We start from the raw sequence: 26056 nt of genomic DNA on the forward strand, positions 1-26056 counted from the left end.
CTGGCATGCATTAAAGCGCACTGGCTTCTTGGAAGCTGTTTCTATTGTAATCAATGGCACTGGGCCATATTTAAGCAACACCAATTAATTTTCCTTCTCGTGTTCGATTCCTTACCCCTCCTCTTTTTCAGCTGGGCAAAGATGGCTGCCTTGCCCATGTCTTCAGTTCCAAGACTTTGAGCTTAATCGTTCAGGGTACTGGAGGAACCTAGATGTGAAAGCCATCGTCACGAGAAAGGAACAGGTAACCCTTCCATGTAATCAAAAAGAGACTGCTGGGAAGATAAAAACAGCAGGCATGAACTGTTTTGGATAGTTTATTTCCAGGCCTGTCTTAGAGGATCTGCCGCCCTGGCGCAGCGATCCCTCGCGCCCCCAGCCTGCCGCCTCTCCGCCCGCCTCCCTCCCGCGCTGGCCGCCCCTCGGGATGGGGGTGGGCGAGCGGGGGATTAGAGGCGTGGTTGGTGGGTGCGAGCGGGCGCCGCGCTCCGGCGGGCGAGGATGAGGCGGGCGGACGGGCGCTCGTGCACCGGCGGAGGGCGGGCGCAAGCCGGTCGCCCTCGCCTCCCAGCCCCAGCTGGAGTGCTGGAAGGTCGCGCAAAGCCCCGCGCCACTTCAGCGCTCCAGCTGGGGCTCCGGGAGGCGAGGGCGGGCGGCTTACAGCCCGCCCGCCCGCCGCGCGTGCCCGCCTGCCCGTGGGGGCGGGCGGGTTGGGGAGGGGGAGCCCGGTATGCCAGTGGGCTCGCGGGGGCGCCCCTGGGGTGCCCTGCGCCCTGGTGCACCGCGCCACCGGCCTCTATGGATGAGACGGCTCTGTTTATTTCATATTAGTATAGTTTATTTCATATTTATTTCAATTACAATGTTTGCTCTTGGACTCTTGCACAGGGATACAGAGTGAACGTTCAGCCTACATTTCAGTTTCTCGGATACTGGGGACTGTGACATTTCAGAATATGGACCGGGACTATAAAAGGGGGATCCCCTATTGTGGTCAGGTAAAATGAGAAGCTGAGTATGACCCTGCCTAAATGCCTATATCTAGAGATGAGTGACTAAATTTCATCTCCTTTAGGAGTGAAACAGCGAAACTGCCTTTCTAACTGAGAAACAAAACCACATTTGTCACTGAAATTTCAGCTGAAGGGAAGTTTTAAGTAAATGCAGGTTGGGACATAAACAGATTTGCACAGGCAAAATATCTGATAAAAACTGAGGAAAGCCAGTTGTACTAGTTACAAACATTACGACTGTCCTAGATTTCATGAAATCTGAGGTGAATCTGAGAGCTGCTTTTTACTATGAAATTTTTGTTTTATAATAAAACTGTTGAAAACAATAACTGGGTACAAGTCTAGTTATGGAATACAATCTCTACAAAACATTAAATTGAGTATGTAGTGTCATTTCAAGCATATTCTTAAGACATAATCCACAGACAAATTTGAGAAGTTGGTGGGAGGCAATTGTTATCTTCTTCCCTTACATATGAAAAAAAGGAGACCAGAATTCAACTGAGGTACCGTATATACTCGAGTATAAGTCGACCCAAAATATAAGCCGAGGCACCTAATTTCCCTACAAAAATGTGGGAAAGCTGATTGACTCAAGTATAAGCCGGTTCACCTTTGCCACTGTGGTAGAGGAGGAACGAGCAGCCCAAAGCAGCCCTTCGGGCTGCTCCTTCCTCTTCCTCCTTTGCTGCTGTGGAGCTCACCCCGTCGCAGGGTTTCGAACTGCCATTCTTCTGATCAGCAAGCCCTAGGGCTCTGTGGTTTAACCCACAGCGCAGTGTTCCCTTGTGTTATACAGAGAAGGCTGGGATCCTGTCCTGTTTAGGCAGGAGCCAGGGAAAGTGAGCACCTGTGGGGTTTTAATACTTCCTTAACTGATAGGCTTTCTGCCTTCTGGGTCTAAAGTTTGCATTTATGCGAGCAGTTCAGGAATGGAACAAGCTGCCTGGAGAGAGTAAAGAACCGCCGTTCTTGTACACTTCTTAAGGAATGGTTGACTTGAGTATAAGCCGAGGGCAGCTTTTAAAGCACAAAAAGTGTGCTGAAAAACTAGTCTTATACTCAAGTATATACGGTAGTTTTACTACAATTCTAAGCCTTGTTAGTCACTCTGAGATAGTCACATCCTGAATGTTGTTGAACCTCAAGGGGTAGCTCAGCCTGAGATTTCCAAAAGTATGCTATCACCAAATGTTTGGCCGCCAATAGGAAACCCCCCCCCAAATCTTTGTCAAAAAGTGAGGCTAGAATCTATGCTTAACGAAAGCAGGGCTACATCTGGATTTGGCAAGAGAGGTTGTTTAACGATTATAAAAATATCGAAGACCCTGGTCCAGAATGTATGAACGGTTTTACATTCCCACTAAGCATGGAAATGTAGGGACGTGGGTGGCGCTGTGGGTTAAACGACAGAGCCTAGAGCTTGCTGATCAGAAGGTTGGTGGTTCAAATCCCCGCGATGGGGTGAGCTCCCGTTGCTCGGTCCCAGCTCCTGCCCACCTAGCAGTTTGAAAGCACGTCAAAGTGCAAGTAGATAAATAGGTACCGCTCCAGCTTGAAGGTAAACGGCATTTCCGTGCGCTGCTCTGGTTTGCCAGAAGTGGCTTTGTCATGCTGGCCACATGACCCGGAAGCTGTATGCCGGCTCCCTCAGCCATCAACGCAAGATGAGCACCGCAAGCCCAGAGTCGGACACGACTGGACCTAATGGTCAGGGGTCCCTTTACCTTTTTAAGCATGGAGATAGGTTTTGAGATTCCCACATCCCCTTCAACAGAGGGGGGGCAAGGCTTAATTTTTTCTAAGCATACCATGAAACTGAGAGCTCTTGTAGAATACTAGGAGTAGGAGCAGCAAGCTGGAAAATCTCCAGTTCAAGTCCCATCTCAGTATGTGGAGCACTATGAATATTTGAAATTTACTCTGTAATTATCAACATTAACCTGAAGGTTCTTCCTCATGTGAAACCCATGAGAAATGTTGGGGAAACCAAAATAAACAGTGCAGTTTAATCTGATCTTTGCTGCTTGATGGGTGGGTGGGTAGGATTTGGTGGATGATCCTCGGTCAGCAGTGAAATGTCCGCTTCTGTAGAGACCCCTGCTGTGCCCAGCAGTTCTCCTTCCAAAATATTGTGTTTGGAGGCAAGCTGCCATTGGCTTTGGATTCACTGGATCAAAAGTCCCTCTGATTTCTCAAGGGGCCCAATTTTAAATGCCACCCGACTTCTGCAAGGTGACAGGCCTTCAGATGCAGTGATCGCTTCACACTGCTGCTCCTTAGCTAGGGTTCAGGATCGCTCTACAAGATAAAGCCTTGGCTTTGGAGAGCATTGCTGAGTCAGATGAGCCACTGATGCTTCTGGCGTTTTCCTTCTCCTTCAGATAAAACTGGTTGATGTTGATGACTCTCCCCTTGGAAATGAGATTGTCCAACTACAAGTCAACAACAAAAATGTGGGCAACTACAGCACCGATGGAAACGGCACCGCTGAATTTTGCATTGATACCTCAACGTTCTTTAGCTCGGATATCTCTCTCAGAGTAAGTGACCGACAGAAGCCAGGGCTATTGCACACTTCTCCAAACACTTCTTCGCCTGCTTTCTCTTTTCTTAAAGGTGCCAGTGCTGTTTTGAACATGTTTGTATGTCATAGGTAGCTAGTACCCAAGTCCAGGAATAGGGAACTGTCCCCTTTAAGTAACTACCATATTTTTCCTTGTATAAGATGACCCCGATTTTTTTAAAAATCAAAATTAAGAAATTAAGCTGTTTAGCTTTTCTTGGGGGGTGGGGGGAGGTCACTTCCGCCAATCGCTCACTTGCCTGCCCGCCACTGCCGATTGCTTGCCACAGCCACTGCTGATTGCACACCTCGCTGCAACCGCCAATTGTCTGCCCGCTAGCTGCCATCAACAGCCCACCCGTCCACTTGCCGCAACCACAGCCTATTGCCAGCAGGCCTTGCTGCAGCCACCAATCACCCACCCATTCGCTGCTGCCAATCTCCTGCTTGCTGCTGCCATTAATCGCACATCCCCCTCTGCATTCACTATCAGTGTATAAGACGACACCCAATTTTTGCCTAATATTTTTTAGCAAAAAGCATTGTCTTATACACAGAAAAATACGGTATCTCCAATAATAGTTGGGGCTCCTGGATCCTTTGCTGTCGCTTGAGGCTCAGGTGGCCTCAGTAGCCTCGGAGTGCCTTCCATCAGCTTCAGCTGGTGGCCCAGCTACACCCCTATCTGGCCAGGGTAGCCTAACTACTGTTGTCTATGTTAGCAGGAGCTTCCTACTCTCGTGTAGGACCCTGGCAGAGACACATGCCCGACTGGCATGTTCTCTCCCTTCCGGTCATTCGTTCGGGAACTTCAAAAGCTTTCTTCTGCCTGAACATCACAGCAACTGATACCAAGAAGCATCAGCACACTTAGGATCCACAGAGTCTTCGCAGCATGCGTAAACAGACCTCAGCAACTCAGCATTTTGGCTAATCTACTTTATTTACATATAAACATACACGGAGCACTGCAACATGGCTCCCTCTCTCTTTAGCATCAAACAGCAAAGAGAAAGAGCAAAAGACAATAGTCCCACTTCACGGAACACAGTAACACAAACATCCTGTCTCCGTCACTTCCCACTCTGGAATGAAAACATACACCGTCATGTGATAGACAACAATCCCATGACTGCAGACACGGGAATGAATCTCCAACAGTCCTTTGCCAGGGGTCCCCAAACTAAGGCCCGGGGGCCGGATGCAGCCCAATCACCTTCTAAATCCGGCCCGCGGACGGTCCGGGAATCAGCGTAGTTTACATAAGTAGAATTTTATTTAAAATGCATCTCTGGGTTATTTGTGGGGCATAGGAATTCGTTCATATATTTTTTTCAAAATATGTCCGGCCCCCCATAAGGTCTGAGGGACAGTGGACCGGCCCCCTGGTGAAAGTTTGCTGACCCCTGGTCTGTGCTCTGGCAACCTCTAGGTGCAATGCGTTATACATAGGCTGCCCCTGAAGATGATTTGGAAACTTCAGCTAATGCAGAATTCAGTGGCCAGGTTGCTCACCAGAGGAAGACGGTTTGAGCATATTACACCGATCCTGGTCTGACTGCACTGGCTACCAATTAGTTTCCAGGCCCAATTCCAAGTGCTGATTTTGACCCATAAAGCCTTAAGTGGCTCAGGACCGCAATACCTCAAGGACCACCTCTTTCCATATGAACCTACCTGGACCCTGAGATCATCTTCTGAGGTTCTTCTTCATGTGCCTCCTCCTCGAGAGGTCTGGAGGGTGGCAACACAAGAATGGGGCCTTCTCTGCAGTGGCTCCCCACCTGTGGAATGCTCTCCCCAGGGAAGTTTACCTGGCGCCTTCATTATACACCTTTAGGCGCCAGGCAAAAAGATTCCTTTTTAACCAGGCCTTTGATTGATCTTATTTACATCCCATGCCTTTAAAATGTGGGGTTTTTTGGGGGGGCTATTGGGTTGTTGTTTTCGTGGGTTTATATCTTGATTTTATTCTGTGAACCGCCCTGAAACCCCCCCTGCTATAGGGCGGTATCTAAATTCAATTAATAAACAAAAAAAATAACAATCAGTCACTAAAGCTGTGTGTCCCTATTTGCAGCTTGTAATCCGAAGGCTTCCAATGACCCTGACTTGTCCAATTTCCCATAGAGAAATAATGTGATGTGCTGATTTCTACATCTTCCTCCCCTCTGCCCTCCCTTCCCCGTGCCTACAGCTAATATACAAACCCAATGAAAATTGCAACAGTGATGGCTGGTTATTACCCTACTATCCAGAGGCCTATTATTCAGTCCAGCGCTTCTACTCCAGAACAGATAGTTTTGTGAATATACACCAAGTGCCAGAAGAGTTGCCATGCGGCCAAGTCAGGAGAATCAAAGTCTCCTACAGCCCTGAATATAAAAAGACAGAACACTGCAGTCTTCTATTTCTTTGTAAGTATCAAAGAGTTGCTCAGTTTTCTTTATTTGACATGGAAGTATTTATTGCCGGGGGGGGCATATGCCTGCAAGCAAGCAAGCAAACAAAACAAACAAACAAACAGGGCCCCACCAAAATGCGAAAGGGGGTATGTGACCCTCAATCAGATGTCGAGAAGGCATTTTTATTAAGCTACCTGACTTGTTGCAATGAAATCTTTTTCAGGAATGATTATTGTAAACTGTTCTGTGGCGAAAATGTGTTCCCAAAGCATTTGAGCCAATGCAGAGCCAGCAGCGGAGCAAGCCGATCAGGCGCCTGGGCAGTGCATGTACCCTGCACCCAAGGGCAGGGCCTGTCACCCACAGGGTGGGGTGAGCCAGGGCAGGACGCTCCGTGGGGCCTCCAAAGAGTCTGCCTGCCTCCTCCCACTCAGCCACCCTACAGCTGAGGGAGAGGCGGCGGGCAGACCATTTGGGGCAGCGCGGAGCCTGTGGGCACCCAGCCACCGCGTCACTCCCAGGAGAGACGCTTGGCTTGGGTGCACTGCAGGCCCCTGCAGTGAGTGTCGCCTGGCATTTTGTCGCCCCCCTCAGTGGTGACACCCGGGGCGACCCACCCCCACCGCACCTCCTTTCCTCTGCCCCTGTGCAGAGCAGCAGGATATAGCAGACCAGAACAAACCACAGACGAAGAGAATGGCTATAATAGTAAATCATAGCTGGTGTTACGGAGAATGAACGAGCCTGCATCCACTTTGGGTTCACATACTCCAACCTCCTCCTCTGATGCAGCTGCAAATAGGACATTCTACGCTTCCATTTCTGTTTTAGAGCAATTACAGTTTAGCATGCCATCTCAACTATAGACACTGGTTAATTTAAATGATGGTTAGTTAAAAGATGGAGCCTCTATACAGTAGGGTTTGAGGTGATGTTTTTTTTTTCCAAGAAACAAAGTCCCTCTAAAGGAGGAGGGTGGGAGGGAGGGATGCTCAAGGCTCATTGTAGCTCGATCACATAACACTAAACCCGGGGTGGCCTGAGACATTTGGGCTCCTGGGGCAAAAAAGCCCTGAGCTGGGGGGGGGGGGTCATGAGGTTCTGCAAGGGATTCCCCTCAAGAAAAGCCCTTGCAAAGCCTCGCCACCCAGCTGGGAGAAGTCCTTGCAGATTCTCCCTTCCCGAGTGTGCTGAGCTCAAAAAATTGAGATTCACTTGCTCAAAGGATAAGAACTATCAGGAATTCCGCCGCTGCTACTATGGGCCATAGTTACTGAGTGACATAAGGACAGATGACAACTATTGCACAGTAAACGTTGCCAGTTTTTGTGTGCGCAGGATAATTAATTATTTTGTACAAGGTGCATAAGGATTCACTGAAGAGGAAAGAGGAAAATAGTTTTGATACATTTCAGAATTTGAAAGGGGTTCCAAATCTGCATTCATAATTTGAGATTCTGCTGTGAAGTGATTTTTTTAACTATACTTTTCCACACCCCTTGAGTTTACACTGCCTATTGCTTATTTCCCACTTGGTATACACAGGTACTGGTGAAGAACAAAATTATAAACTCAGGCAGAAACGTTGTCACCCTCCGTAGGGTAAGTAGGGCTGTGCCAAAATTTAGTGGTGTTTTGTTTTCCTCGTGAAATGGCCATTTTGAAGGGTACGAGTAAACCCCCTCCTACTGTTGCGTGTTGTTTCCTCTTACCACAGCTATTGTTGCTCCTCATTCTGCTCTTAGCTGTGTTGGCAAGCATTCAGTTCCAATATGCCCAAAACGTTGAGAGCTTTTCTTCATTAGTTTCCAAATTGAACTACACCGTATGGCTGATCTTGGAAAAACTGTTCAACCTCCCTGCCTCATTCCACAGTAAACCCTTAGGGTATTAGACTTCAGGAGGTACCACATTGCCCCCACAACAGCAGTTTGTTTGTCCCCCCCCCCACTTGGGAATAATCTGGGACCTTCCAGCCTTTGAAACCTCAATCTGGCTACTACTCCATCTCTCTTCCCCAAAGTGATTTGTTTTCTTGGAGGGAGGTACCATATGTTAGAGGCTCTGGGTCAGGCCAGCCCGCCCATGGGGCGGACTGAGATAGCTGCCTCAGGTGGTGGAGTCCCCCAGGGCACCACACCCAATGACCCTGGTAAGTGAAGCTTTGGCAGAGGAAGGCAGGGGGGAGGCAGCAAGGTCAGCACATTCCCATTTTGCCTCAGGCGGAAAAAAACTGGGTGGGCCACCGTAGCTCTGGGTATAGGAAGAATGAAGGTGAAATATCTTCCTTGATTTTGCTTGCAAACTGTGCAAATTCCTGCCCCACCACATACATTCTTTTTTTTTAAAACCCCATTGGTTATTTATTATATTTGTGATTGAGTCTGTTGAGCCAGTGTAAATTTTGTAAGTGTGCAAGCCTCTTTATCGTCTTCTCTCAAAGCCCTCTGCCAGGAGCCTTCAGTTTCAGGCAGTTGCCAGCTGATGATCCCAGCTTGTCTCTCATTGTTCTCCATGCAGATGATTTGGGAGCTTCCAAAGGCCACTTTTACATCTCACTTTCTGTCGATCCAAACATGGCTCCCGTTGCCACGCTGCTGGTCTATACTCTACATCCTGAGAGGGAGGTGGTTGCTGATACTGCCAGATTCGAGATAGAGAAGTGCTTCCACAATAAGGTAAGATAACACAATGAGGTAAGAACCGCAAAACACTGCATATGCAGCTAAAGGTAAAGGTAAAGGGACCCCTGACCGTTAGGTCCAGTCGTGGACGACTCTGGGGTTGTGCGCTGACATTAATAGTGTGGAGCATGGCAATTTGTTCTTAGGAAAGCTCCTTGAAAAGCTGGGTGGGTTAAGCTTTAGTCTCTTTTTGGTCTTCTGGAATTTCAGAAATTTGCTCATTGTATGGAAGTTGTATGGCTTACACCAGATTGTGGGGACAAGTGTTTAGTGGTTGTCTAACAGTGTTTTTCAACCACTGTTCCGTGGCACACTAGTGTGCCGCGAGATGTTGCCTGGTGTGCTGTGGGAAAAATTGAAAAATTCAAGAGAATTACTTTATATATAGTCAATATAGGCACAGAGTTAATTTTTTTTAACATTTTCTAATGGTGGTGTGCCTCGTGATTTTTTTCATGAAACAAGTGTGCCTTTGCCCAAAAAAGGTTGAAAAACACTGGTCTAACAATCCCCCTCAGCATCAGCTTTCCTCCCTCTCTGATGATGTTTCATAGCCTGGGGACTAGCCATCCATTCCAACAAGCATAAGACATGTTCAGCTAGAAGATGAAATAAATGTGCCCCACTCCATAATTCATTTTCTTATTCAGCTATACAGGAAACCCCTACCGATAAGTGAAACAAACCCGGTGTAACACAATAGGCCACAACAGGTGTGTCAGTCTAAGTATGGTGGCTTTCTAAGAGTCTGAGATGGAAAGAAGGTTTTGTATTTAGATCAACTAGAAATCAGTTGGCCCTCCCGTGAAATTAACCCTTTAAATGTTTTATACTTGATTTCAGGTCAGCCTCCAGTTCTCCGTGAAGGAAGCTCTTCCAGCTTCAAATGTCAGCCTCCATATCAAAGCTGCTGCCAACTCCCACTGTGCTCTGCGAGCTGTGGACCAGAGCGTTCTTCTCTTGAAGCCAGAGACAGAATTGTCAGCTGAAAGTGTAAGTGCACCAGCCACCTGCCTGTTTCTGCCCACACCGAATCTTGTATGCCGAGTGTAATGATCTCGGGCAGGCAAGCAAGCCCCAATAAGAATTAAAGAGATTCTGGCAGCTTTATGCCATGTTTATCTACAATTTACATCCAGAGCACAGCTCTGAGCCTGCCGCTCTTAGCTATGAGTTGGTCACTCTGAGTCTCCGCCCCTGTCACAGCACGAAGGGCGCCAAAGTCCAGTCCTTCCTCTTTTGTACCTCCGTTGCATTTTAACCCTTTCAGCTCTTCTGGTTTGGGGAGAAGATGGATGAACTCCCCCCCCCCCGCTATCAAACAAAGATCCCTCTAAATGCTGTCTACCTCCTGGTTGCCTGCCAACTCCCTCAATGACATCTATCTCCTCCCCTCCCTCTGCCTGTGAGCTTTCCGAGTCTGGGAACTCTTGATGAAGGGCGGCTGAACTAACCCACTCCTGCTCTGTCTGTGGCTGCAATCCCTCGCTTCCAGAGTCAGACTCTTGCTCCCTTTGTACTGACACTCCTTCGTCTCCAGAGTCAGACTCTTCCCAGGCATTCAATTCACCCACGTCCCTGATACTGAGTGACACAGTAAAGAATGCCGCCACCTTTCCAACCATGGCCAGAGGTGGATCTAGGGCAGCGTGACCAGTTCCCCTGTGCTGTCCACCGAGTTGAAGGGGACGCTGTAGGGCACTGCAAGTATGACGCAGTGCACACGCAGAACAGAATATGAGAGGTGGGGGCACCAAATTTGGGGCTTGTACAGGGTGCCACTGAAATTTGAAAGACCAAACTCATTCACGGTGAATTCACCAGCTCTGGCGTTTCTAGACCTTTCTCACCACCTTGCTACTTTTCGGGCTTTTGTGCCCTAGTCGAGACATGTTTTGTCGTGCTCTGGGTATGAGTCTCTGCTTGTTCCCACCCTGCCACCCTAAGTGGTAACCAGGATGGCAAAGGATTGGCTGAGAGGTTGCAAGGGCAGCAGAGATGTTTATAACAGAAACTTCTGCTTTGCTGATGTGCCTCTTCTGTAAGAGATGCACTAAAAGCTAAAGTGAAAATCCAGACAAAGTTGTAGCTTTATTTGGAACATCTCCCCCCACCCACCTCCAAAAAAGCTTTTTGAGACTTTTTTTGGATTTATAAAAATCGCCCTACTTGCCATATTGCTGATTCTGCAAAAAAAAAATCTGCCCTGACTCCTTTTTTGCAGCCTGATTCCCAGACGTATGGCAGCCCTACTAAAAGCCAAGGTTGTACAATATGGAATCTTCCAAGGCAAGCACAGGTCCCACCCTGTGCAGGCTGAACATTTCAGTCATTTGTGACACAAAATTTCAGTTTCTGTGTCCAGAATTTCATTTTATTTTTAGCCCTGTTTATAACAGTCTTCTGCACTGGTTTCTCCTTCTTAGGTCTACAGTCTCCTTCGGTATGATATGTTTGATTACTACTTCAATGGGCTCAACCTAGAGGATGATCCCCAAGAGCCTTGCATTCCACCAGAAAACGTATTTTATAATGGCTTGTATTATGCTCCTGCTAACATAAACTATGGACCAGATATCTATGGACAAATAAGAGTAAGACTTGCACATAGTTCTTTTGTGAGCAGTTAAGAGAAATGTCATGTCTAACCATCTCCATTCTCAATAGTGTTTTGGAGGGTATTTTTTTTAGTGATTCTCAGCAACATTCCACTGGTACATGACTAAAAATGTATGATTTGAATATTCCTAACTAGCTTTCAAATTACACAGCAGTCAATGAAATGGAGTTTGGAATATTAAAGGTTATACATTCTAAAGTGTCAGGTGACTCAGCAGGAAACCCATATGACTCAATCAGCTGACATCAAGTGGAGTAGAGCTGGAATGTGGTCAAGGAGGAGAACTGGTGTAAACTGTTTTGCAAATATGTTTATATTAGGCAAAAACTGCATATAAAATAAGGAGAAATTTGCACTAAGATGTTGATTAATTTTCATGAGAAATCTTTTTTCAAAAGTTGCAATCATGTAGAAATGTGGAGAATTTAAGATTAGAAATATGAGAAAGGGAGAGAATCTGAAATTGACATATCCATCTGTCCCTAGGAAGAAATGATCTAAATAAAGAAATAATGGAGATGATAGTGATATTAAGAAAAAGAGGAATTTGCACAAAATCTTGAGCTATTTATTATTATTTTCAAATTCAGGCTACGGGTGTAAAGTTTGTAACCAACTCCCGGCTTCGGCAACCAGTTATATGCTCCAGTGGCAGTGGCCCTTTTCGGCCTTTTGATGAGTCATTTGGTCGTTTTGCCACAACCACATCTGGTCCTATCTTTGCAGGTAATTTGGGCCTGGGGTGGTGCACAACGGTAAAGTTAGATGGAGAATGAAGTGTAGTACTGCAGAATATCCTGGACTTTTCCTCAGCTTTTGCTACTGAAATATACTCGGAGTCTAGTGTGAATTTCATGCTCTTTATTCAGCTCATAGTAGCAATGAATGGATCTTTCCCCAAAACGTCTGCTATATATACATTATTTACACAATGGGCCCCACGTGATTGGCTAATTCTGGGCTACTCCTGTAGGGCAATCAGGTTGTGGATTCACTTCCTCCAGGAGCCTGATTGGCTGCTCTTGCAGGCCAATCAGGTCACAGATTCACTTCCAACTGGAGCTGGATGGCTCTTGCAGACCAATCAGACTGCTGCATTCTGGATCCTATTGTTCTAGGACCAATCAGACTGCTGCATTCTGGATCCTATTGTTCTAGGATTCAGCTCAGTACATAACAGCTACCATTGAACATGGTCTCCTTCTGGAGTGCCTTTTAGGGATGGGAGGGGGGGTTTACTATTCTGGGCTTACCTAGCGAGTAGTTTCGAGAAGGTAGCAATGGGGAACTGCTGTTCTGCCCTGTGCCAGAAGCCTGTTGCATCTCACAGGCTTTTTCACACCTACATGAAGTTGCTAAGAGATGTCACCTGGAGTTTGGTGTCAACCATATGTAGATGGAGGTAGTGGAAGTTCTGAATCTGTATGTGGCAACAGTTTTGGACTGGATGAAAGTGAACCAGCCAAAGTTTATTCCAGACAAGTTTCCTGGGGTTCTAGTAGTCCTGGATTATATGTTTAGCCTATACGGGATAGTACTGCATTCCTCCTGGAGCAGCAGGCTTATCGTTTGGGTAATACTCTCTTGGATCCAGACCTGAACCTGGATATCCAGGTGATTGTAGTGGCCAGCGGTGCTTGCCCATTGCTCAGTAATTTCAACATCAAATGATGCATTGTGTGTGCATGAAGACCCACCTGCATGTTATCAAAAACACGGAGATACTGCTGGAAATATTAGCCCTGCATCATTCTCTCATGGAACTAAGAGTCCAGATATCCTTTCTTATTGTTTTAGAATCTGCACCACCACCACCTCCTCCTCCAGGAGATGTATCTCTAGATAAAGTTATTGAGACTGTTCGGAAGTTCTTCCCTGAAACTTGGATATGGGAACTGTTTGGTATTGGGTGAGTTGATATTGGCTGTTACTGGCATTGGCCAAAATTTTTGCAAAGAACAATGAGTATCCAGAGTTGGTCAGCACCCAGTTTGTTCTACCTGGGGATGAGGGAGGATACTGTTATACTTTGCATTTAAAGGTGAATATAGCTAATTCTCACTTTCTGAAGCAATATGCAAACCAAAACAAAGTCATCCTTCAGAATTTGCACGTCTCCAAATTTTGCAGTGAAGTTCTCCACCCATGTATAAAAATGCATGTATCAGTAAATGTAACTTAGAAGAATGTGTAAGATTAGGGGAAATATGCTTTGCAAAAAAATTACTGTTATGTATTGGGCAAGATTGCATACAAAGCTGCGTGCAAGAGAAATTTGCACCCAAATGCTGATGAATTTTCATAAAGACTTCTTTAGAATAACAAACTGATGCAGGAATGAATTTAAGATTGGAAAAATGGAAACCTGAGAGAAGCAAAACTGGCAGATTCAACCATCCCTGGTTCTACCCCAGGGGTGGTTAACCTGTGGCCCTCCAGATGTTTCTGGACTACATTAGCTATGCTGACCGAGGATAATGGGAGTTGGGAGTCCAGCAACATCTAGTGGGCCACAGGATCCATCTTCCTGATCCCTCCTCCTTGCATGTCATTCCTCTTTCAAGTTAAACGGATGCTTCTGAGGGTACATTGCCTGAGATCTACCAAAATCTAGCTGGGACATTCCCTGAGTTCAGTGCATATTCTGAGTCTTGCAAATAAGGTTGCGTTATGCAAACCACAGAAGGCCTTTCACTGCCCTGTCTGGCAATTTCTGCACAGGTTTGATTCTGTTTATGGAATCCTAGAATTGTAGAGGTGGAAAAGACCCTGAGGGTCATCTAGTCCAACTCCCTGAAATGCAGGAATCTCAAGAAAACCGTGCATGGCAGATGACCATTCAACACCCGCCTAAAAACTTTCAAGGAAGGAGAGTCTATCTCTCATGGGAGTCTATTCCAGTGTCACACAGCTCTTACTGCCAGAAAGTTCTTCCTGATATTTAGTCCAACTCTTCTTCCTTGTAACTTGAAGCCATCGGTTTGGGTCCTAGCCTCCGGAGCAGGAGAAAACAAGCTTGCGCCATCCATCCTCCATGTGATAGCCTCTTAGCTATTTGAAGATGGCTATCATATCTTTTGAATTATGGTGCTGGAGGAGACTCTTGAGAGTCCCATGGACTGCAAGAAGATCAAACCTATCCATTCTCAAGGAAATCGGCCCTGAGTGCTCACTAGAAGGACAGATCCTGAAGTTGAGGCTCCAGTACTTTGGCCACCTCATGAGAAGAGAAGACTCCCTGGAAAAGACCCTGATGTTGGGAAAGATTGAGGGCACAAGGAGAAGGGGACGACAGAGGATGAGATGGTTGGACAGTATTCTCGAAGCTACTAACATGAGTTTGGCCAAACTGCGGGAGGCAGTGAAGGATAGGCGTGCCTGGCGTGCTCTGGTCCATGGGGTCACGAAGAGTCGGACACGACTGAACGACTGAACAACAACAACAACATCATATCTCCCCTCAGTCTCCTCTTTACCAGGCTAAACATACGCCATTCCCTCAAATCTTTTTGCTGCTCCCCGCTAGCAGAGTTTCTATGCTGCAAACCAAATGATTTTTGCATCTGCTGTAACTCTGGACTTGGTCCTTGCGAGGTCATGTTGCTTCTCCCACCCCTACTGCTATCCAAAAACAACGAGGGTCCTGTCTTTCTCCAATTATCAGAAGGGGGTTAGCAAGAACAGTACATAAAGTGTAGCCTGCTGCAGTAGAAAGAGTGATTTTCTAAAAAGTGATGTGGATTTCAACTTAACCCAACACCATAAGAACATGGTGAGGCTTTTCATCTCAGTATTGTGGATATAAATAGTCACGCCTATGGTTCTATATATATCTTTTTTGTTTTTTTCCTCATTAGTTCAGATGGACATGCAGAACTCACCTACATCGTTCCTGATACCATCACAGAGTGGAAAGCCAGTGCCTTCTGCTTGGAGAAGCAGGCTGGGTTTGGCATCTCAAAGCCTGCCACCCTGATTGCCTTCCAGCCATTCTTCGTGGATATAACGCTGCCTTACTCCATAGTTAGAGGGGAAGATTTCCTCTGTAGAGTCAATGTCTTCAACTACCTGGAGGGATGCATTCAGGTTCATCCTCTCACTCCTTCTTTGTTCCCTTTCATGTCTAGAAAAGACCCTTGCATATTGTTTTTTGGGGGACGGGGTTGGGGTACAAACCATCCACCATCCACATCAGTGAGATAAACAGGAAAAGGTTAGACTAAAGCACATTACACTTACAAACACATAGTACCAGTTTAGATATTGTGCCTTTTCTTAGGAATCCTGGGGACTGTAGTTAGTTAAGGTGCTGAGAATTTCCTTTCAGAGATCTCTAGCTCCCTTCTCACTACAATTCCGTGGGAAGTGAGACTGATGGCTAAACCAGTTGCACTCTGTCAGGCCTTTATTTGGCCTATATAAACAACTTGTCTTTTTAATTAGCTGGCTTAATTTATAACATATTCCCATTTATTGTTTTTGCATTTGTATTTAAAAAAATAGAAGCAGTTATGTGCAAAGGATATACCTGGAACATTTACAGTGCCTTCTGATGGTTGAACTACATTGGTTCATTGATCTGGCAGAGTTATTGTTTACACTAGTGCTGTGCACCAGATTCAGATAAATCCTGAACCCAATTGGGCCAATTCAGGGCCCTTTGTGCCCTGTCTGGCTCAAGTTGAAGTACCAGTAGCTACAAATAACTGAAGAATGGATTGAGTTGTCCCAAATCTGTAGATCACTACAGTTTCTCAGAAAGCCAGACAGACTGTCTCCAAACTGTTGCAGTTATTAATTACAGCACCATATAAGGAAGAAGGGAAGGAAGGGAACTGAAAGAGGGCTAGAATGATCTCACCCAACCTCTCCAATGATGGTGTTTGGAGAGAGAAGCTAGATTTTGCTTAATGAGAGCTGCCAAGGTAGCCTAGAATGCTATCACCCAACCCAACACTTTCCAAGTAGAAAGTGTTTAGTGGAGTTGACTGGCATTTATTCAGCTTGTGTTCATCCTCTATCCTTTCCCAATCCATCCCAGTACTGTCCTTATTTTATTTTGTCTCCAAATTTTGGCTCTAGTTTTTAGGTAAGTTTTCTGTTACTGTAGATCCCTGCTATAGTATAGGAGACTGAAAGAAATACCTTTTTGTCTTGGTTTTCTCTGCCCTGTCTGAGGTTAAAGCATCCTCCCTTAGTCCTAGGAAGCCAAGCTAACTGTGTTAATTAACTGTAGTTTCCCCCTTTATGGCAGGTCAAGGTATCAATGGCCCAATCTCAGGATTTCCAAGCCCATCTTCTCTCACCTTTGAATGATAACGGATGTGTGTGTGGTGGTGAGAGGAAAACATATATTTGGAATATTAGCGCTAAAAAACTTGGTGAGTGAGCTTTTTCTTCCTCTCTGCTTTGTAAACTGGTAGTCTTGTCTGTTTTAAACTTGCATAAGAAATTCAGTTCACCAAATGTAAATGTGGAATGCCTGCACATCTGACCAACCAAGTCTTTTTTCTATAACCATGCCCCCCCCCCGGCAAGACAGTAAAATCAAGAGATTTTATCAAGCTTCTGGTGGGGTACCTTCAGCTTGATGTTTGGGGATGGGTGACTATGTCCATTTTGTTTTCTCTCACTTTCTGATTTTTCCATTCTTGAATTTAGTTCTCTACTTCAGTTTGTTCATCTTTTTCTAATAAATAAATTAAAAAGCCATGATGAAAATTCATCAGCGTTTGGGGGTGACTTTTCTCCTACGGTACGCACAGTGCCAGATTTACGTATAAGCTAAACAAGCTATAGCTTGGGGCCCCACTCTCTTGGGGCCCCTAAAAAAATTAAAGAAAAAAAACTGGATGTACATTTCCAAAATATAAGATAAAAAACAAATAAAATAAAACCTACATACATTGTGTAGACTCCTGTGATGTAAGTAGTGTGCCCCGCCTGCTAGCCTGCTCCCTAAAAATATCACGGGTTTGCTCATTTCTATATATAGGGTGCCTACATTCTGCATGGACTGGTTGCATGGCAACATGTGCAAATGGCTTTAGATACCTATTAGGTCCATAAATTACTATACAGCATATATTCAACACAAAAAACAGCGACAATTTGTTGACAAAGGACAGCTGGACATATAAAAGGCCCCGTTACCTTGAGTAGCTTAGGGCCTCATCAAACCTAAATCCGGCCCTGGGTACGCATTTTTAGATGCAGGTTTGTGTAGCCCTCCCCTTGTCAGGGCATAGCAGGAGTGTCTCAAAGAGTTCTCTCTAGAAAACCTCCAGGAAAAATTCTGTGAGCTTCAACTCATATCATGTGCCTATAAATTGTTGGCCTGACTGCCATTTGAATATCCCACTGTTAGCCTAATACACACATATTTACAAGGCAACATACAAAAATTCATTTTATTAGAAAAAAATAGTTTCACTAATTTATGCATCCATATGCATGCTTTACATGCATTTATATACACATTGCTTGGCTGGAGAACTGCATTGCAAAATTAACGGAAGTGAAAATTTTGAAGGATGGCTGTGTGTCAGTTTGCATGTTATGTCAGGAAATTATAATTACTGTAGGTATATAAACCTTTAAATACAAACTGAAACAATTTTCTCCCTCATCTGTAACCACAAATTTGCAGGCATATAATTGGCCTGTTTTCCAGTGTTGATCATCTCCCTAATTTTGTAGCTCCGTAGAACTCAGTAGTTTAATTCTGTTTTTGTTCATTTGCATGAACCACCAGCTCTGCATTCTAGTAAGCTCAGGTCCAGTTTCCCAGTAGGAATTTTTCAGTATCCTGACCCTTCTTGCTTTCAGAGTTGTGTCTGTAGAAGAAATCTGAGAAGCTGAAAATTTGCCCATGAAAGGCTTTTGTTTGGGTTTTTGCTGCATCTTTTCCAGGAAGGATATCAAAAAGGCAACCCACCATGGGTAATTTACATGCAAGTCCCAGAGAGAGACTGGCACAATGAGAGCCAGATCCTTGTGCATAGAGAAGGCAAAAAAATCTAATCGGTTTTCTGTTTGTAACCTTCTTTCTAAGGGCTCATCCAGACTTCCTTTTGCGTTGTGCTTTAAAGCTCCATATCCAAGTGGGTTTTGTTTTCTGGTTTTCGTCCCAGCTCTTTTAGCAGGAGAATCCATGTGTTATCACTGAATCGGAGCAAATGGCAATCCACACACACACACACAATTACTGCTTGCTCCGATTCAAAAGTAAAATGCAGGTTTTCCCAGGGAAAGTGCCAGAACAAAACTAAAAACTAAAAATGTTCTTATATGGACCTTTAAAGTCTGGACTTGTGCCTAGAAACACGGTGCCAAAGGAAGTCTGGATGAGCCCTGAGAGTGTAGATGCAGAAGGTGAGGAATTGCCTTAAAAATATCAGGGCCATGAGATCACAATCCCATTGCTCTCTCCAGGCCAAGATTTGCACATGCACACTACCCTCAGTCAGGTTGGACTTGGCAGATAACTTCTCCTGTCTTTTCAGGACTAAGGCTTCTCTGAAGTTTTCTCACCTGTCGCATGAGGAAGGAGAGCTGATTTTTCTCCCCCAATGTTTGCTTTCAGGTGATGTGACCTTGTCTGTTACTGCTGAAGCTCCAAAAGACAGCGGGGACTGTGGAAATGGAACATCTGGGGGCTTGGATGTGGGACGGAAGGACACCTTGATCAGAAACTTGCTAGTCGAGGTACAGTGAGAAGATCTGAGCTTCAAAAAATGTGCTTCCTTCTCAGCGGCTATTTAGCTAATTTGGTCAGGATCAAATGTGGAACAATTCCCTTTTTTCCCTGCAAGGGTATCTCATACTTGCTACACACTGCGTTTTACACCCAGTGGACTGGACATTTGTTTCCTTCCACCACTTTTCCTTTCCTTCCACTACTGTGCAATTACAGCATAACATCCGAAGTACTTCGTGTTATTGTCATTTTAAAAACGTAAGTAGCCTTTATGAGTTGAAAGGCAGGAAAGAAAAATAAGTTAAATGATGGTGATGATTTATTTATACCCCACTCATCTGGCTGGGTTTTCCCAGCCACTCTGGACGGCTCCCATCATCATCATCAATAACAAAGCAATAAAACATCAAACATTAAAAACTTCCCTAAACAGGGTTGATGTCTTCTAAAAGTAAGATAGTTGTTTATTTCCTTGACATCCAATGGGAGGGTGTTCCACAGGGCAGGTGGCACTACCGAGAAGGCCCTCTGCCTGGTTCCCTGGAGCTTCACTTCTCGCAGAGAGGGAACTGCCAGAAGGCCCTCAGAGCTGGACCTCAGTGTCCATGCTGAACGATGAGGCACTCTGCATTGTGAAATTCCAGTAGCAAAACTGGGTCAAAAGCACCCCCCAAACTGTGAGCCTAATCCTTTAGCAGGGAGTACAGCCACCCTCCAACAGGGACGCGGGTGGCGCTGTGGGTTAAACCACAGAGCCTAGGGCTTGCTGATCAGAAGGTCGGTGTTTCGAATCCCTGCGATGGGGTGAGCTCCCGTTGCTCGGTCCCAGCTCCTGCCCACCTAGCAGTGCAAAAGCACGTCAAAGTGCAAGTAGATAAATAGGTACCGCTCCAGTGGGAAGGTAAACGGCGTTTCCGTGCACTGCTCTGGTTCGCCAGAAGCGGCTTAGTCATGCTGGCCACATGACCCAGAAGCTGTATGCCGGCTCCCTTGGCCAGTAACGCGAGATGAGCGCCGCAACCCCAGAGTCGGACACAACTGGACCTAATGGTTAGGGGCCACTTTACCTTTACAGCCACCCTCCAGAACAACTGAATATCACCATCCAAGACAGAAAAACCACCAACCAACAGGATCTCTTTCTTTGGTCAGGATCCAGTTTTCAATTTATTGGCCCTCATAAACCTAAGTGTCATTCATAGACAGAGGTCCAACAGATCTGCCACAAGTGGATCTATTAGCTTGAATCACTGCATGAACTAGAATTAAAACAGAGCCAGTAATGATGGCTAAACCTTCATTGACTTTGGACTGGAACTTCATCCAAAAATGTAGTATCTTGATTCCTTGGGTGGATCTTTAAAATGTACTTGTTCTGCTCCTGTTTAGTTCCACGGGTCTCATACCATAGAGTTATCTGATAGGTTTTGTCTTAAAGATCTAAACAAGTTAATAATAAATATAGGTGGCCAATGTGCAGAACTGCAGTTTCTGTCTTATAACTAGTCCGAATGGTCAGTGACTACTGATCTCAAGAGGAGATGGAGGCAGAGAAGAGTGGGGAGATATGAGAACTCAACAATTGTTTATATTTGCAACAGATCATATGAATGGCGGAACTTGACAGTTTTATGTTTTGACAACTTGCATGGGGCGTCGGGGTGTAGGCTATATGTTTAACTTGCTCTTAGACTGTCTTGTTTGTTTTCGTGAATTGCATAGTAATAACCAGCATCTACAAACAACAAAAATCTGATTGACGATAAGCAAGGGAATTCAGAGAGTTACATTCCAAAAGTCATAGTAAGCCAAGACAGATTTAAATCAGCATCATGTTACGCTACAATATAATACTGCTTCTCAATGTGAGTGGTGATAGTTATCGTTTATAAATATCTAGGATTTCCGTTTTGCTATTTCTTTGTTTCATTCATTCATTCATTCATTCATTTGTATGTCCTCTTTCTGCCTCTTTGTTCTCATAGCCTGAAGGCATTGAAAGAGAACTAACTCAGAGCAGCCTTATCTGTGCAAAAGGTAAGAGGGTTGCTCTCTTCTGGTGGACTACTATGAGCATGGGAACTGGAGGAACCTGTCAAAAAGTAATGAAAGGTTCATGGGATCAACTAATAGTACTGTACTGGGGATGCTGCCTTTTTCCTGCTACCTGCAAATAAAATAAAAATAAAGAAGAGCCTTGCATCACTTCTGCTGCAAATTTTCTATGCTCGGCTTATATGGGGGAAATGATTAAACCTGGGTTTAGGGGTTTGTTTTTGAGCTCTGTCAAATCATTAGGATGTACCAAGTCAGAAGAGGAATGCTTCCAACATTCTCCTCTCCTCAGCTGAATTTCTGTTGATTTTTGGTGTTGTTCCAAATTACCTGGGATTGTTTCTGAAGTGGAACTGGGCTCTTTTGTTCTAGTTTTCATATATATCTGAATGTTGTACAGAGCACAAACACAGGCAGTTTGCTGCAGTTCAATTCATTTTGTCTTCCATTCCTCTACATACCTAGTGTGCAAAAAAAGCAATTTTTTTACAGTATTTATGACTAGTTGACTATTCTTTTTTGCACAGTGTTTCACTAATGTGCAGGAACATCAGTAATAAAATATACAAAAAGCCTTGTATGGTAACATCAAGACTGCTCGACTGTGAGTGGGTCGTCATGAGATCTAGGGCTTCAGTTCTTATGTCCCAGTTACTGTATGGAATTCCTTGTCCAGAAAAAAATATGCCTGGCCAATCTTTGTGCAATGGCCGGGCAATTTTCTCTGGGCAAGATCTTTTGTGAATGGGATGGTGTCAGGGCTGAGCTGCTGTCAGAGATGAACCAGGAATGGCGTCATGGTATCGCAGTGAAAGAACTGAGATAGACCCCTATCAATCATGGAAGGAAGCCAGGAGAGCACTTGGAGGCTGTGTTGTCAAGGGACCCTTCAAAACCTGGAGACCTAGAAAAAACCTGCCTCACATAGCAGTGACACTCACAGCAAGCTTTTGAATTGTATATGTGAACAAACAGAAGAGGGCTTGCCCACATTTATAAATAGGTAGCAAGATCAATCTCTTGAGGTTGACTGTCGTACACCTATTTATGCTTATTTTCTGCATGTAGCACTTGGTTTCTATACTCCTTTGCATTTAAATAAATAAATAAGATTGGTAAAATAAACTATTGAACTATGCAGGACAAATTAGTTAATTTGAAACCCAAGAAAGAAAGAGAACTCTGAACTTTAAAATAAGGGCTAAATGTTTAATGCATATCTGTTAAGCTTTGTGTATAGATTTTTACATTAGGAAAACTTATATATGTCACTTGTAACACGATGAAGATGATTTAAAATTGAAACAGTAAGAGTATAAGGTTTTTTAAGAACGTGCGTGAAAGCGTATTAAATAATGAAACCAAGATCGGGAGGGGAGTCCATCAAAATTATGGCTCAAAAATTTGTTGAAGATTTTTTGTTACATTTGGAAATTTAATAAATTGTTATTTTAAAAATGCATTTAAATACATTTCAAGTTTAATGTTTTAATTGCAGGTGCTGTCGTCTCTGAGCCAGTGTCTCTGAAACTCCCTGAAAATCTGGTGGAAGGATCAGCCAGAGCTTACTTCTCTTGCATAGGTCAGTTTATAGGTTTCTTGCAAGGACAAGGTTGTCATTCACTCTCACTCATTTGGGTAGTAATCTTGGAGATGTTTTAATTGGAATCTTACTTTGCTTCTTATGAGTCAGGGGACATCTTGCATGTCAGAAAAGATTTGTCTGTTTTTCTTTTAGCCTTTTACTACTTCTCCATAGGGACGTGGGTGGCGCTGCGGGTTAAACCACAGAGCCCTAGGGCTTGCTGATCAGAAGGTCGGCGGTACGAATCCCTGCAACGGGGTGAGCTCCCGTTGCTGGGTCCCAGCTCCTGCCCACCTAGCAGTTCGAAAGCACGTCAAAGTGCAAGTAGATAAAAAGGTATCACTCCGCCGGGAAGGTAAACAGCGTTTCCATGCACTGCTCTGGTTCACCAGAAGCCACTTAGTCATGCTGGCCACATGACCTGGAAGCTGTACGCCGGCTCCCTTGGCCAGTAAAGCGAGATGAGCGCTGCAACCCCAGAGTCGGACACGACTGGACCTAATGGTCAGGGGTCCCCTTTACCTTTACCTTTACTTCTCCATAGGCGTAACGGCTTTACTTCCACTTCTGACTTTGCAATTGGCAAAGCTACAGATTTCACATGCCATGCAGCTCCTCCTCAGTAAACCATTCTTGTCTTGGCAAAGATATATGCCATTTTTACTGGTGTTCCTGTGACTATTTTTGCTCCCTTGTTGAGCCTCCCTAGTTCAAGTGCAAGAGCTCCCATGTTCAGGCATCAGGAAATGAGTTCCACATGGTAACAATCCATATAGATGTCATTTGTTCATAAGTCTAACTATGCACACCAGCCCATTCTCAAGGAGCACAATTTCCACACAAGCATATGTTCTCAGCAACCAGTGATGTTTGATAGCTCCATGGAATAAGGCTAGCATGTATGCAAAAGTGTAGCAATTTCTGCATGTGTAATGAGCATCCAGAAGCATTTTTGGGCAGCTTTCATGAGGGGACTATTCTAGGGGTGTGCATCAACACCAATATTTAGCTTAGACCCCCCCCCTCCCTTCGCATTTTAAACAGTCTGATTTGGCTCAGACCACTTTGGAGCTGCCTGATCCAACTTGAGGGTTCAAGTCTTCTTGGTTCTTTCTTCTCCATTCACTATTGGGAAATTTAAAAAATGACCTTTACATCTCTCTCTCTCTCTCTTGGTGTTATGTCTCCCCACCCCCACCCCTACTACTAAAGAAATAATAGTCCCACCAGAGTGAATAAAGCCAGCCAAATTAATAATGTTTTATTCTGAACTGTTTAAGATAATTTTTGTTGTTGTTAATTTTACTGTGTTAAATGTGCATTCTGTCGTTGACCTCCTTGGTAATGCATTTATTTTGAAATCTTTAAGATAATATTTTAGTTTCCTGTTAATGCATTCCTGCCTTGAATGTATATTTTATATTTGACATTTATTTTGGATTGTTTTGTTGGATGTAGGTTGTAAACCTCTTGGATAATTTTTTTTTCTTAAAAAATATAAAGCGGTATAGAAATGAAATGATGAAGAAATTAGAGCAAAAAGGTCCAGAGCCTTTTGTACCAGGTGCCTCTAAAATACAGAATGTGATCTCTTTTTTAAAAAAAGAGGCTTTTTTATTTTGGGTACAGAATTGGATGAAATTTGCAGGCAAGGCTGCCGCTTCTGAGTGTATGAATCCTGGCAAAACTCAGCAGGGTAGCTTCAGTGGTTTTCTCACAAGGGCAGCCATTGCAGTTTTAGGGTCGGAATCACTTAATCTCTCCCAGTGTCTTCTGAACAATTTGTCTAAAATATTATAGACATAAGAGATGTTCCTCTGGTTAAGAAATCTGCCAAACAGGTCCAGGGTTTTTGTGCTCAGCATCTTTAAAGTTCCTTTTGGGTTGGGAAGAACAAAAAGGGATTTGCTTTTCCAGGTAAAATCATTCCCTCTGGTTATTAACTGAATTTGGCTGTCCCAGCAGGGCTTTTCATTTGGCTTTTCACCACTCTATTGCTTGCTCTTCCTCCAACATCCCTGATATTACAATGTAGGATAAGTAGGTTGGAGAAGAAAATTGATTCGGGTCTCATTTGAAGCCGAACCTATCAAATTCACACTTTCAGAAGCAATGTGTGAATGGAAACACCGCAGTCTTTTGAAATGTTCACAGTTTGCTGTGCAGTTTGCCAAGCGAACAATGCTTAGAAAAATTCATTTGCAAAAATGAAGGGGGAAACATGCAGAAAAATGAAATATGTTGGTGAAAATACACACAAGTGCATTGTGCTGGGGGGAAACTGCTTGCAAAAATATGCACATATGCCATGCTCACGAAACAATATTTTTGACAGGAGACCTCATGGGCACAGCCATGCAGAACCTTCACCAACTTCTCCGGATGCCCTATGGCTGTGGGGAGCAGAACATGGCGCTCTTTGCACCCATCATTTACGTCATGGAATATCTAAATGCAACAGGACAACTGGATGAGGAGACCAAATCCAAGTCCATTGGATACTTAACCGCTGGTAGGAGGCTTGTGGGCTTTCCATGGTCGTCACATTTGCCACAGTGTGAACAGAATACTAGACTAGATGGACCTTTCCTCTGATTGATTAGTGCTCTCCTTACATCCTTATGGCTAACACTTACCTTGGCATTCATTTTGCCCGGGACTAAATGTGGCATTGGATTGAACTGCATGTACACAAACACACATACTGCCCGTCATCTTCTCTGAAAATTGCCACTGGAAAGGCCATTTTACTTTTGAAACACAACGTGGATCTGCATTTGTGGATCCAGGCTTTTAATTTAATTAAGAACACTTAACGGTCAGGGGTCCCTTTACCTTTAAGTCCAGTCGCGAACGGCTCAGGGGTTGCGGCGCTCATCTCACTTTACTGGCCGAGGGAGCCGACGTTTGTCCGCAGGCAGCTTTCTGGGTCATGTGGCCAGCATGACTAAGCTGCTTCTGGCAAATCAGAGCAGCACACATAAATGCCGTTTACCTTCCCGCTAGAGTGGTACCTATTTATCTACTTGCGCTTTGATGTGCTTTCAAACTGCTAGGTTGGCAGGAGCAGGGACCGAGCAACAGGAGCTCAGCCCATTGCGGGGATTCAAACTGCCGACCTTCTGATCGGCAAGCCCTAGGCTCTGTGGTTTAGACCACAGTACCACCCGCATCCCTAAGAACACTTAAGGTTGTTCTAATCATATAGTCACATTTTACGTAACAACCATGTAGATCACCTTGAGCACTTTAGGGAAATCAAGGGTTGGATCTACACTGACCTGTTTAACGTTTCCCCCCTCTATTGGAACAGTATTATATATGTTCTAGAATGTCACAGGGCATGCTTGTTAATTAAAACGTTTTCTGCCTTGTTTTTGTCCCCGTCAAATGTAAGTAATGCCCGGTCACACCGTTTTCCAAAATGCT

General features: G+C 44.6%; 1 protein-coding gene across 1 annotated transcript in view; it reads left to right on the forward strand.

Annotated features, from left to right (window-relative positions):
- The window catches only part of LOC117061167 (ovostatin-like), a 49940-nt gene that overhangs the window by 8320 nt on the left and 15564 nt on the right, over window positions 1–26056 (forward strand). The window contains 16 exon segments of the mRNA XM_033173852.1: window positions 132–171; window positions 174–239; window positions 883–998; window positions 3398–3556; window positions 5777–5926; window positions 8396–8662; window positions 9512–9661; window positions 11095–11262; window positions 11879–12014; window positions 13086–13197; window positions 15146–15374; window positions 16543–16669; window positions 18874–18995; window positions 20973–21024; window positions 22541–22624; window positions 24963–25139. Of these exon segments, the coding sequence (XP_033029743.1) occupies window positions 132–171; window positions 174–239; window positions 883–998; window positions 3398–3556; window positions 5777–5926; window positions 8396–8662; window positions 9512–9661; window positions 11095–11262; window positions 11879–12014; window positions 13086–13197; window positions 15146–15374; window positions 16543–16669; window positions 18874–18995; window positions 20973–21024; window positions 22541–22624; window positions 24963–25139 (2155 nt within the window).

The sequence above is a fragment of the Lacerta agilis genome, chromosome 16 (genome assembly GCF_009819535.1).
Source record: "Lacerta agilis isolate rLacAgi1 chromosome 16, rLacAgi1.pri, whole genome shotgun sequence".
Lineage (NCBI taxonomy): Eukaryota > Metazoa > Chordata > Lepidosauria > Squamata > Lacertidae > Lacerta > Lacerta agilis.